Below are 14546 nucleotides of genomic sequence, written 5' to 3'. Positions count from 1 at the left end.
TTCATTTGCACTTGTTTATTTAAGTTTTGTACAATAAAGCTTCATCACATGAGCCGTTTGAAAACTGTGTGCCACATCCCTCGCATACACCAGAGAGACAAACACCATCCCGTCCTGCTCAACGTGGTGACCAGTCCTATTGTAAATGCAGTTTCAAAGGTTACGGATGGGGGGGCCGAAGCATTTGATTATGCAATCTGTGGGACAGCGTGTTGTAACAGATACAGCAGCAAAAGCAACGGCTCCCGGGCCAGAGGAGGGGTTTACTCTGGGGTGCTCATTGGTCCCCCTCGGGTTACACTACCAGACAGATGGGCACACACACATGTGTCTAAAGGAAAACGTAGAGAAATCACAGATGTGGAGGGTCATTCCTGATTATCAGCTTAAATTCCTACAAAAGTATTGCACAAAAATCTGGATAAACAGGGACAGAGAGAGATTGACAAGTATAGCAGCCAGCAAGCCAATATCCACATTAGCAACATACCTCTCACAGAAAATAACAAGAAGTGAGCGTCCGTTTCCTCTAAATCGGACAATGGCGGGAAAATGCAGCAAAGTAGTTTAAAATTACTCAACTTAATCCAGCGTCATCTGACAAGGTGCTGGTCAATCAAACATTTTCTAGAAAAAAATTCAGGCATACACCGAAAGCAAAGATCTACTCTTCCTACCCTTAGTCGTCAGGACCAAAGTGCAAATGACTGCTAATGTGATAACTGTCTAAGCTATTCAAGCGCTTTCCTTTGAGTATTTACCGCTGTGTGTGTAGCATTCTAGAATTCCATCTATTGCCGTTATGACATTTATTTTTATCCTATTTTTTTCTACACAGGGCGGTTTTTGCCAAGTTACTTCGAACTTTAAATTGACCCCTCACTGGATTTTCAGTCCTTACCCTTTACATGTTGAACATCATGAAACAATTCTCACCAACTGACCAAAACCTGCTGTTGACACTAAGAAAGCCTGAAATCTCCATCAACACGAACTCAAAACAAACTCATTTCAAAGCGCGGCAGAAATGTCATGTAAAAAAAAAGAAAAAGAAAAGACATAACCCCCATACAAATTGTTTTGAAGATTTTCCAGGGTAGATTTCTTCCCAGTTATGCAAGAGAGACATAATCCCTCCTCATAAACAATCTCACCTTTTGCTCTCTGCAGATGAAAATAATAAATGAACCGCGTAGCATCTTGGAGGTGGTCATGATAGAAACACTAACAGGCTACATTAATTCTTGATGTCTAGCGAGGAAGTGGGGGAAGGCAGTGCCCAACAACTGTAGACACACTCAACACAGAAAGGGCTGAACCTACATTCATTTGGGCTTGAAAACGACCTAGAAAGGCTTATAATCTGCACTAATTTACATCGTAGCTTCCTGGAGCACACACACAATTGAATAAATGTTGGGAGACTGTTTTCTTCCAGAGCTCCTGGGTAACATTTGATTATTCAAAAGTCAATCATGTATCAAAGATTTCTCATGTTGCCCTCGTGTATTTTTTCCTAAGTTATAAATGTGTCATAGTTAAAGTTTTAAATTGATGAGGTGATCATAGCAAGACAAAACAAAGGAAATGGTTAGGAAATTGATTAACTATTACACAGGACAATTAACTCTAACCCCCCTTCATGTAAAACATGTATGGCATTACCAATACAAAGATACACTTAAAGAAATAGGCAAACTATTTATCAGACCTACTGCACTGATTAAGAAATCACCCAGAGGTTAATGAGCAGAAAGAATCTAAATATATTACTGTATAAAAAAACACTCAAAACAAGTAATACATGTGACAGCTTGCTTAATAAAACATAATGACATGTTCCACTGAAGTGGATATGTAAACCACCTGCTACCATTCAAACTGTTATTGACCAAGTATTTCACCTTCAAATTGTTACTCACAGGTAACAAATATAAATCTAATTAATATTAATAATCATCTTCCTTCCCCAAAGTTAAGGTGATTCAGACGGGTATACCACAGACATCTGTACATTTACTTAAGACCTTATGTCAAAGCAGTTATAGACGAGAAAGCCAACTGAATTCATGGCTCACAAAGAATTTGTAGCTGAAGAAAAACCAAACTGGAGGATACACATGCAGCACTACTGAGGGCAGATACTAGTGTAGCCCTGACGCTTCCCTTCAAAAACCAAGAGTATGGAAACAACATCATATTGTGCAAATCAAAATTCCTTTACCAAACCATAAACAAACATGTGAATCAAACACCGGACCCCAACGTACCCAATTTTTCAAATGGACTGCAGAAATGTCCTAATCTCCATAAACAAACCTGGACGCACGCGTTCCCCTTCTTTCTCTCTTCTAGTCTTATTCAGTGGAGTGCCTCCACACAGATCTGCTCCTCAGTCATGTCATCCAGCAGTTGCTCCTGAACAGGGCTGCATATTTCACTGTCATAGACCTCGGCCCCCATCAGGGCCTCTTCCTCCAGGCCCTCTCCCTTGCCTTTAAAGCCTTGCTGCTCTGAAGGAGAGGGGCTCTCCACTGACTCCAGGTCCTCGATGCCTGCTCGGTAGTGGATCATCAGCAAGGTGAGGGCCTGCAGTCTCTCACCAGACTTAGCCAGAGCAGTACTAATTAGGGCTTTGCGCCGGGCATCTATGGCCTCCCTCTCCTCCAGCAGCAGAGCGTTATTGTGCTCCAGCTCTTGGTCAATTTCCTGCTGCAGCTTGTCCAGCATTAACTCCAGCTTCTGGGAGCGCTCATCTGTGGGAAGCCCCCGGTACAGGTCGCGGCCTATCTCCTTCACAGCAATAAACACACTGTCATCTAACCCACCTTCCTTGCGTACAAGTTTACTACTGCCACCACTGCCAACAAGCTGCTTTGAGGGGCTGGCGCCACTAGTGTAGGTCTCAGTATCGCTGCTCTCATTGTCTGAAGTGTTTGGGGTATGCTTGGGTGAGGGCTCTACCACTCCAGGGATAGCGTCAGCCACCTGGTCAACCAGCCGGGTCTTGGGAACCTGGCGGAGGTTAAGCAGGCGGGAGCTGGTGTTGATAATATGGCGTGTGAGGCCAGTGGTAGCCCGGTTAATGGTGGATTTGGCTTCAGGGTCAGCTCCACGACGTTCAGTGGCTGCCACGCAGCTGGGATGTTCAGCGAGGCATTTGTCCTGGCATTTCTTGTGGCAAACGTAGGCGCAGATCATACATTGAGAGGCGGCCTTGGTCCAAACCTTCTTCTTGCAGTATTCACACCACGTGGGGTTCTGAAACTGGGTGTCTTGGAAGTTGTGACGAAGCTCCGCCGACTGCATGGCGCTGTAGGACAATTCGTCGCGCTGTGCAGTGGGGATATGCTCCCTCTCCCTTACATCCTCCTCATGGAGGCTCCCCTCTTGCTCTCTTTCTGACAGACCACCAGAATACTCAAAGTCACCTTCAGCCACGTTGCAGAAATTCAGAGTGACATCTCCATAACAGAGCTTTTCATTGAAGCCTTTGTGGCTGCTGAGGCTCCGTAGAGCAGTGCGACTGACGTTAGCCCTGGGCTCTGGAGGCCCCAACCTAAAGGTGCTCTGGTACTCTGCTGAAGATGTGGCCATGCATTCAAGGGCTATATGCTCCAGCTGGAGGCTGACATGACCCAGGCACAGCAAACTGCCCAGCTTAAAGGGATCTTTGCACCACAGAGCTACGTTAAGGTACTTATGGTTGCCCTCTACGTCAAACAGGACAGAGGCCTTGGGCCAGCGTGCCGTCTGGTTACGAAACATGGTTTCTGGAGATTCCCAGAGGGAATGGTCCTCTAGACTGTCCCGTGTACTGCAAGAGCTCTCTGATGCTTTGTCCTTGGTTTGATCAGCTTTGTTGCTGCTGGTCACAGTGGAAGGGACCTGTAGCTCATCTATGGACTCTGCAGGCCTAGTAGACTTACTCTCAGCAGGTTTGACACATATCTTCTCAGTGCCGATCTTATCTTCAACGGCTCCAGTGGGAGGAGCTTTTTCAGAGGACTTTTCAGTAGTGCCAATGGTGTTAGTTACAGTAGAAACAACAGTGGCATTAGTAATTGTTAACGGATCAATGCCTTCCAAAAGACAGGTTTCGGAGGAGGCCGATGTTAACCGTATCTGTGGTCTTGGCGGCACTGGAGGGCGAGAAGGAGGAGGTGGGGGAGGGACAGTAGGGCGTTGCAGACCCTCCATTGGATCACTATGGGTTTTATGTGGTGAGGGCTTTGGTGATTCTTTGGACTGGGGCTTTAGTGGTGACTGGAGACCCACCAGGTTCAACTTTCGGTTAAGGATAGGTGATATAGTACCAAGAGGCTTAGAGGCCAGGTTGGCCACAGTCCTTTTGGGGCTTTGGTTTACTGTAAGTAAGGACTCCTCCTTAGAATCACTGGTATTTGTGGTGCTGTTAGGGACACCAGTCTGGCCAAGTTTGGAGTCTACAATCAACTCTTCAAACTCAGAGTCCATCTCTTTGTTGTCAGATATATCAGAAAGGGTGGTGATGGGGGCTGGGTCTTCCTCAAAACCCCCTGGCTGCGAAATGAAACCGGTTTCCTCCAGGTGCCCAAACCCCTCCTGAAGAGGTCCGAGGCTTGCAAAAGAGGAGAGAGTCTGGTGACGAACAGGTCTCTCATAAAGTACCACCACTCTGTCTCCAGCCTGCTTCAACAGTTTGGGCACTTGAACCGAGGATGTTACTTTGACTCCTGTCAAATGTTAAAGAACAGGGAAAAAAGGTTATCAGCAGTGTGAAGTACAGACACAGTACATACCAATTATTAAAACATTGCAAACCTCCTATGGCAATGAGGCGATCCCCCCTCTGCAGGTCTGCCGCGGCAGCAGGGAAGTTGGGCGTCACCGTCTCAATGCTGACATGGACCGCATCCCCCTCGCTGGCAGGAACGTGCCTGAACGTCATCCCGACACTGCCACACGGCCCCTTGATGACCTCCGTCTGATGAGAAATGTTACAATGAAGAACCAAATTGATTTAGAGGTCATAGGCAGTGTTCTTTACTTATCTACTTGATGTAGTGATACGGTTGTGGTGTGCAAGAACACAAACAGTGTATCAACATTAGCAAGAAATTGACGCGCCGTTTTTTAGCGCAAAGAAGCACTTCTTTACCCTGAACTTCCATCTATCGATATCGATGGGTTCTCTTGTATATTTTAAGAGCTGTGGAAGATTTGTCGAAATGTACATTTGTATAGCACCTTTCTAGGTCTACTCCATGTCATCACTCACATACTGATGGAGGAGGCTACAAGGGGCCATTAGCCCAACAGGACACACATCCATTAGGGCTTCCTAACCAAGGCTGTTTCAACATGTGGACTGAAGGAGCCAGGGATCAAACCACTGACCTGGAAGACGACCCGCTGTACGCCTGGGCCATAGCATAACGGAATTGTCCATTCTGAATTTTGAAAGACTATTTGGTACACAGGATTTTTAAATAGTGTTTTTAACAATGTTTGTTGGTATTTTCTGTTGGTAACTTGAATATTTCAAGATCACTGACGTGAAAATACAATTTCATTCAAATTACAAAGTTCTAAAAAAGGTCATGGTATGGTTTTGTAAACCTTTTATCTTTGATAACCTATAAAAATGTCATAATAGTAAATAATGGAGTGTGAGTGTCCAAATAGGTTTGATTTTGATTTTATTAATAATTGTGGATGATCTACTTTAAGAAGTTTGGTAACATTTCTGGGATTGCAATGTATCACCCATAGAAAATGTCCATTAGCCTGATAACACACGTAAAAGCAACAACACTCTGACAGTAATTAACTAAGAACAAGGTATTTGGACAGAAAGAGGCATTTACAGTGTCATTTACACTATAGTTTCAACGTGGATGGAGTGTGGAATATCTTAACCAGAACAATTTGCTTTAACTATATACAATGTATTTATGTTAAAATGTTTACAAATCCATATATACGACAACAAGAATGAAAAAACACTTTTGAGTTGACAAATGCCTCAAGTTCAACATTTATCTGCCTCCACCATTTTCACTCAAACTGAAAGCAGCAATTCCGTGGCAGAGGAGAGAGCTGCAATTAAACCCCCACCGGGCTGCCTTAATAACACCCACCGCACACAGTCCAAGTCATCTATCCCACAGCACACCTGTTTTGATGGGGAGGTGACCCGTTTCACGCCTGACATGTCCTCTACCAAATTACAGCAGATTTATAGTAGCCAGACAGGGCGTCATATGCTGGTGATCTGCGGTGACAGAAGCACCGAAGAAGCACATGCAATCTGAACTGTGATTACTGGAGATGCCAGAGACACATATGGTACAATAGTTCCTGTTTCAGACATAGAGGATGCAGATTGTACAGGTGTCCTGTTCAGAAGACAGAAAAGGAGGGCAAACATGTAGACAGAGACAAATGACTGTAATTAGTCCTGGTTCTGGTGGAAGCCAATGATTGGGTTAGGACAGGCTATGAATGAGCACATCGTCTACACAAGCTGGGATCAGGGTGGCGCTGCACCTTTACTATTGTCTCGGTGGTGAACACAGGATTCAGTGAGACAGTTGTAGGTGAACCCTCTAAAAGGGTGTTCGGGGTGGGGGGGCATCCTCCCCAGAAGAAGATTTTGTACGTTTTTAGGTTCAATGCATCTATCTGGTTCACCTTGACAGCAAAATAAAGAGGCTGGATAGAACCTCAATAATGGTTTTGTGTTCTCGCAGTGGTAGAATGTAATCAAGTACATTTAGGTTACCAAAGTACTGCTCAAATGTGAGGTAATGTACTTCATACTTTGTCCACAACTAAGATCACAACTACCACTCAGACGGAAATTTTGTACCTTGAATTTCACTACAATTATTTGACAATATTATTTACTGGTAGGCTACTAGTGTATTTTGACGTCCATACCTTTGTTATTTTACTTAAGTAACAGGACAGTCTTGTCGAACACAGCTCTCATTAATAATGAAATCATAAACACATTGAGTAAATACCGTTGGAGATGAAACCGCTAAAAAGTTACACTACGGGGTCCGTGCTTCTCGACGGTTCGGTGGCCTGGCAGCATTCCCTGTCAGGGGGCTTCATTACTCCAAGTCGGATGTGAGGACAAAGCGAGCCCCTGTAAGGGGCGAGTCCCGGAGGAGGGCGGCGTACAGATGACCCAGCCAGGAACATGTGTCGCTATCATTTCCCAAGCACAACTAATGTCAGTTCCAGCAGACGACTAGGGAGGAAGTGCATAAGGAGAGGGCCAAACCAGACCACCCGACAAGGAAAAGGTATTTAGTAATCGGAAGGTTTGGCAATAAAGTCTTATTTTCACATTATCATAAACGTCATACTATTTATGTTGATACTTATAAATTATATATTATAAAAATTCATCAAACTCTCTTAAGAGCACAAATTGCCTGTGTCAACATGATAAAAGTCAATCTTAAAAAGGCAGTAAAGCATACAAAAAGCCAAAGGCAGCTGTGGGGTGAGGGCACTTTCAAATAACCCATCAAACTAGGTATATTGCTATAGCAAGACATGGCTAAAAAAAGATGTTCTTCAAATTCATCTACATTAAGGCATCATGTTATATCAAGATGTGTTTGAGTAAACAGACAGTCCTGGACTACACGGAGAAAGGGGGAGATAAAGACAGACAGAGAGACAGACGGACAGGTTTAATGTGATCTGAACAGGTTACAGCTCTTCCACGAAGACAATAACAGCATTGTGGGGCAGCAGGCTGCTCCGACCATTACTTAGTGTGGGGGGGGAGGTTCTGTTGGCCAACTGGGTCCATATTGGGATGATAACATCACAGCATTAACATTCAGTGACTACACGTGCACACCTCATCTCGGCGGTACTCTAGCAGATATTGAATCCTTTAACATAATAAGCAAACTTGAACTATGGAAGTGGTTGTCATTCTTGCATATTTCAATTATTCCATTTGTTAAGTTAACTAACGATTCACTAAATACTGGAACTAGTTATGATGAAACGTTATCCTGGCCATAATGTCCAGGTTGTCCTGTGGATCTAAAAATGCTACAAACATATTTTACATGCACGGAGGCCACTGGCACATTCAGATCTGGTGCTGAGTGGACCAACTTCTGCTTGGCTACTCAAGATGCACAGTTTAAGGGAGGTGAAATGTTGCTTATTGAGAAACAACTGCCCTAAGTTGAGTGTAGGTGATGAATATTCCTTCTATAATTGGAGAAGCCCTGCAGCTGTGTGGATACAGCTGCACCTCCGTCTGCAATGTCGCAATTGTGCCTAAAATAGATTCCCAAAGGTGAGCATACAAGTCCATTCTTATGAAGTGCAAATAGTAGTCACCCCTTTAAGTACATTTACACTAACAGCTGCACAGTCACAGACAGTATTATGTACTTAATTATATGCCATTGCACCCAGCGATACGTCCACTTCTCTCCGGCAGCACCACTGCATTCAGATAGAAATACACCCACCTGGGTTTTATATTCATTATTACTCTTTCTGAGGAATATCTCTGCTTTATAATTGTGAAGCCCTCTGAGGCTAATTTGTGATTTGGGGCTTTACAAAATTGAATTAATGTGATTGTGAGAAACAGAGGAGCCGGCATGTAAAGGGCGCAGAGCCGGCTGTGCACCATGTCATTTGTATTTGTAGAAACAGCATGTTTAATGTGCTGAGGGATGTGGCGCCAGGGAGCAGAGAGGAGTTCTACTTTAAAAACGAACATTGTGTCTTACAAAGTGAAAATACTTTACGTTACCAAAATGTTAAATACATGTTCTTTGCTTTAAATCAAAGTGTGAGAGGAGGGACGCAGTTTCTAAAGCTCTGAGTGGCACATTTGGGATTGTAACGAAGATTCTCCATTACACGCAGTTTGGGAGACAAAGATCATCATCAGTCAAAATCTAAGCAAAGGATTTAAACTATTAAAGTTCATTTTTGTAATTAAAATTAGACAAGCCAACCATTATATCTATTCTAGAAAATTATATGTGTAATGTTTGCCTCTGCTAAAGTAATATCGTTGCTGCCATTGATTTGTGATTATTGTAACATACATTTGTTCATGTTTCTGCACCGTAACAAGTATTTAGGGTCTTGAAGCAGACATTATTTGTCTATTTTACACCTTGAGGGGGAAGAAGTATATTTTCCCATGCATTTCTGGTTAATTTGAAGAAACATAATATTGATGTTGAAACAGAGTGTCTTAAATAAAAATCAAATGACGATATCCGCAGTGATTCGTTGCCCGGACCAGACTGCGTCACCCTCTATTGTCAATGTGGTGGTTGGAGTTTTGATTTTGTGAGAGAAGACTCTTTTCTTGCCATCGGAAAGTAGCTATGTGGTGCTTCTCAAACCGTTGTTTGGAAGAGCTTCCTCTCATGGCGGAGCACCAGGGGCCGGACTAACCTCATTAACATCGACTACAACAACAAGCAGCCCTCAGTTTCTTGTCTCTGTGCAGAAAAGACAAACGTAGCAACCCCGAACTGGCCACACACAAATTGAGTAATTCGCCATCTATTTCAGCAAATTCAGTCTCTCTTTTATCTACACTGCCATAGAGAACAAATGAAAGGTTAATATGTTCAAATGGCAGCCATCACTGCTTTTAAGTCCCCTATATTACCTCCAGGACCAAAGTCTTCCTTTGATCCCTGAATAAAACTATTTTACTTACTGTTACACTGACATATCACGGGCTTGCTCACAAAGCAAAATACACATGAATAATGAATGTTAAAATATAATGAAAAAAGTTCAAATAAACAGAATGCTATTGGTCTGGTCAAAACACACCAGACCCAAGAGCTGCTGTGTGAATGTTATGAAAAAAGATAAAGATAAAGGATAAGTATGGTGATTGATTTCGAACGAACCTGAATGTAAATACTACATAGAATTAAACATAAACTACCGTTTAGAAGCATCAAGTCTGCCCTTTAAGACATCACCAACATGACTCTTTACAACCAGAAGTGACGCAAGAAGGTGGAGCAGAGTACAAGCAAACGTTTGGGTAATTCTGGCCTACGTGGGAGTCATCAGTAGGCTGTGTGTATACGGAGCCGTCTCCAGGGAGAGCTGGCTAGCTGGAGGCTCCTCTTAAACCGCTGTTTGACGGATAGCTCGGACGCATCTCAGGTTGCTTGGCTGAACATCCCTCTGATCTCCAGCAGGTCTGGGAGAGTGTGTGCTAGACAGAGCGGTGGGGGTTGAGCAAATCCTTTTCCCTGTCACCGCACCGCTTGGTAATTGAATATAATACCACACGTCAGATCGATTTGTGTATGGTTATAGGGTACGAGTCGCTGCAAGGCAAGTGCACCGCAATTCCCTGCCACATCCAATTAGCAGCCCCAGTGGTGACGGGGGTGGAGGGGGCTGAGGGTTGGGGTGCATGGCCAGGAGCTCAGGTGTTTACGTGGGTATATCAGGCTGGTTAACTGTGACGCAAACTCCGCAGTATCTGTTCTCAAACACAATATGACAGACACTGGTTAAGTTACAGTATAAGTCACTGGAACATTTTAAAGTCTCTTTTCTTGAAAACTATTTTATACAGCAGGACTATGATGATATCATCTGGAGCAGAGGTCTTCAACAGTGGGTCCGCAACTCCTGCAGGGGGGGAGAGGGGGGTCGCAATTTTTTTTCTCCATAAATTGAAATGTCTTCAAAATCAGAATTGTATGTATAGTCTTTAAATACACATCAACATGAATCCAACATATTGTAGCGAATAGATACATTTATGGAGAAGACGTTATCTTTCAGTCCGCAACACACATTCATCTTCCCACAGCAGCTCGCTCAAGCTGGGCAGCGGTTCCTTCACAGCTCCTTCTATGCAAATACGACAGCACCGACACCAGCCAATCAGATCGCGTTTATGCTCACGTCTAAAGAGCGAAAAGCTCAAAAATAAAAGATGGCTGACTAAAATCCGTAGAATAGGGGGTCCCTGCTCCATCAGTTTGGGGGACCTTGGGCTGAAAAAACGTTGGAGTTATTACTCAATTAAAGCAGTGCTAAAGCCACCATCATCTTTGAATGAGTGAATGAGTGCAGCCCTTATTTGGACGAGGGCCCAATTCTGCCACCGAGCAGAGGTTCTTCAGTTCTTTTTTCTAGTCTTCTGACTAACAATTTCTTTAACGCTACATTTCATCATTCATCCATTCACACCCATTCATAGACTGATGGGAGGAGCTATACACAGTGACACCTGCCCATCGGCAACTAACATTCATACACCATAGTCACAGCTACAGGAGATTTTCAGGACAAGTGTCTTGCCCAAGGACACATGGACCACGACACATGGACCCCGGTCCCCTGATTGAAAGACAACCCTGGTCTCCACTGACCCACAGTCCCCCTTGTGCTGCCTTCAAGGCATTTCTTTGCTTAACTCTAGATGGTGTTTTGTTTTCACAACAGGAATAGGTATTCCTCTATGTGTCAAACAGAAGGGGGAGAGTGGCAAACTGACCACTTTATGCAGCGCTAGCTGCTAGGCTACTTCAATCTCAATCTACCCTGCGCGGCGCACGGTCTGAAGAGGACAACCACTGTGTCCCTAAAAGACATAGGCGTTAGATGATGGTTGAGAGCACCACAAAGTGCACAAGGACAGCACAAGTGTCACTTGTTCATATTGTTCCACCCGGTGGGATTCTGCCTTGGAGATAATCAAATATGTTGTTATTTTACATTAATTAAAAAATTAATTAACATTAATTTAACATTCAGATACAAACTCTTAAGCGATAGGAGCGATAGGAAGGCTCTCCTAAAGGAGAAATGAATATGTTTAATAAGTGCTTTTCTTCAATTTTGCATCTCGGCAAAGACTGCAAGTTTCTTGTAAAGTGCTCTGTAAAGTGACAGCCCCTATTACAATGCAGCCAGCGGCGGAAATACACAAGGGCAAAGGGCAAAATTGCCCCCATAATTTCTTCCAACAATAACTACAATTTAGTTAACTTGTCAAACACATTGCAGCCGTAACGACCCGGTCCAGTTGCCATTGAATGTTTGATTCTCGCCTCAACTGATGTATGCGGGATGAATCAAACGTTCTGAAGAAGAAAAAAAAAGTAGCTTAATCTCTTAATCAGACCTGTGAGCGCGCGGCAATTATTGTGCTGACTTTATCAAGGGGAGCGAAAACATTAAGAAAAACGCGTCCTTTCGCCACCAGACGACCAAGCAACGAACCATCGCCTACGGTGAGTGATAACTAAGTATTTATTATTTTGAAATGATTAAGTTAGCTAACATTGGCTAGCTCTGATTAGCTATTTAACTAACATTAGCTACGAAGGCTTGCTAGCTAGCTAACGTTAGTGCAGCCAGCGAGAGATGTTTCTCCTCTCCTCATTAGTTAGTGCCATCTTTTGGTTAACAGCCAATGTCCTATTTGGGTAAAATACAATTTGTTGAGACTGCAGTTGACTCAAGGTTTAAATGTTTTCTGTTCATTTTGGTTCAAAAAAATCTACAACACTTGCTGCCTAGTAGTCATATTGCTGCCATTTGATGACAAATGCATATTTGCATTTGTAGCCCAAATAAGTATATTTATTATTTTTAACATAGGTTAAATGTTATTTCAGTTTCAAAAATGCCCCCAAATTTCTTGTAAAATGCCCCTGATTTTCAGTCAGTGAAATACAGCCATGCATTTCCCACAGCGGTCTTTAGGGCAAGCTGTACAGAAGTTTATTGTCCAGCCCAGTAGAGCTGCTCATGTTGAAAGATCTGCCTCATAAAAATATATTCAAACGGTTCCGAGGACCATAGAAATTGCTTATTAGCTAGAACAAAACTATTCAGGGTCGATAGAAAACCAGTCTCCTGCCATCTAAGAACATGCTCTGGGGTTGTAAAGACATCAGTCAAGAAGGTGGACGGATTTCAGATTGAGTTGGTACTGTACTCACTCCCATCGCTCATTGATTGTCATTCAATACCAAACAATCGGCCTGAGGTTCCAACACCAGGCGCTGTTCTAGATCCCATCAGCCCATCTGCAAGGACGACGCTAGCAGTTGGGTTGCCCCACTGCCACGAAGACCAACGACAGCTTCTCCTGAACAACAGGGGGCAGGTGGTTAACTGGTTCGCAACCTTACAATGATCCTTAAAAAAGAAGCCTGAAATGCATATAGATGGTATCTCCCAACGTTTGGGGTATATCACTCACAAAAACCTAACCAGTTCAAAGTGGTCTTTGACTTGCACTGAGTACTTTGTTGTCTCCCTCAATGGCGTGTTACTCACTGGTCCTGATAGCAACAACTTGGTGCCGTGTCACGCTTTCGGAAAAAGAAGGTGGCAGTTATTGCCGATGTTTTATTGTTTCTTGGTGAATAAAGACCATCGCCAGTTCCTCAGCTTTTTATGGTACGAGGACAATGATTTAGATTATGTAATTGTGGAGTGTTGAAAGAAGGTCCACGTCTTTGGCAACACACCCACTCCCGCTATGGTTATCTACGGGCTCCGAAGAGTTGTTAGAGAAGGTGCAGAGGTCTACGGTTCTGATACGGTTCGTGGAAAGGCACATTTGCGCTGATTGTTTGGTCCCTACCATCCAGGGACAACAGAAGCAAATCAACTTGCTGCAGCAAACACAAGCATCACTTGCGGAATTAAATCTAAGCTTACACAAGTTTACATCTAATGGTACGTTCACACCAGAAGCGAATTTTTGCTTTAGGGTTGTTGCGCTTCATTCGTGGCTAGAAGGGGGCGTCGCTTATCTCCTTCACGTGTCTCCGTAAAGACAGTTATTGTTTCTGCTATCCACCATGGAAATAAATAATCACAATCTTTCTTTCTGCTCTTATTTGTTGTGTGAATTACACAAATGTCGGAACCGCAAACGGTGTTGTGTTCATGACATCATCCGTTGTCGCACACAGCACACAGCTTGAATTGACTGACTCCTCCAGAGAGTGCGTCTGGATGACTGCCGCTTCCAGCACTACTTCAGGCTGACCAGCAGCCGGTCTGATGACCTGTTGTGTCGGCTCGGTGCCGGCGTGTCTCAGTTAGTCACAAACTAACTTACAGGTGTTCAGTCTCAGCTGTGTGTGTCTGCGGTGAGCGGCCGTTTAATAAAGTGTATTCACGCTGTGGCAGAGCATCTAAACGCTGATTGGCTTTTGCAAGACAGCGTCGGGCGAAAAAGCTATTTATTCGCTTCGCTCGTTTCGCCACATTTTTCGCGTCATTCGCGCCCCCCGTTTAAAATTTGCCTCATTTGTGACCAGACGTGTCTGTGCATTGACTTTACATGGAATCTACTCGCACGATTAATTCGCTTCACTTTGGTATGAACGTACCATAACTGTCAGGCCGTTATAGATGCCTTTCCGCCCAAAGATCGAGCCTCAGCAATCAAGGATGGAAATTGCTGTTTTAAGTTAATTTGATTGTTTGCTTCAGCTCTTGCCATTTTTATGTGACTGGACTGACAGTTCTCGCTGTAGATTCTG

General features: G+C 43.7%; 1 protein-coding gene across 1 annotated transcript in view; it reads right to left on the bottom strand.

Annotated features, from left to right (window-relative positions):
* pdzd8 (PDZ domain containing 8) overlaps nt 1-14546 on the bottom strand; it is a 39792-nt gene continuing 25246 nt past the window's right edge. Inside the window, exons 4-5 of the mRNA XM_040179197.2 lie at nt 4804-4966; nt 1-4715 (exon numbers count right to left, since the gene is read on the bottom strand). Coding sequence (XP_040035131.2) covers nt 2362-4715; nt 4804-4966 — 2517 coding nt within the window. The 3' untranslated portion in view covers nt 1-2361. The remainder of the gene's footprint in view (nt 4716-4803; nt 4967-14546) is intronic.

Source organism: Gasterosteus aculeatus, chromosome 6 (assembly GCF_964276395.1).
Source record: "Gasterosteus aculeatus chromosome 6, fGasAcu3.hap1.1, whole genome shotgun sequence".
In the NCBI taxonomy this organism is placed as follows: domain Eukaryota; kingdom Metazoa; phylum Chordata; class Actinopteri; order Perciformes; family Gasterosteidae; genus Gasterosteus; species Gasterosteus aculeatus.
Note: the sequence above shows the minus strand (reverse complement) of the source record. Positions and strands in the feature narration are given on the sequence as shown.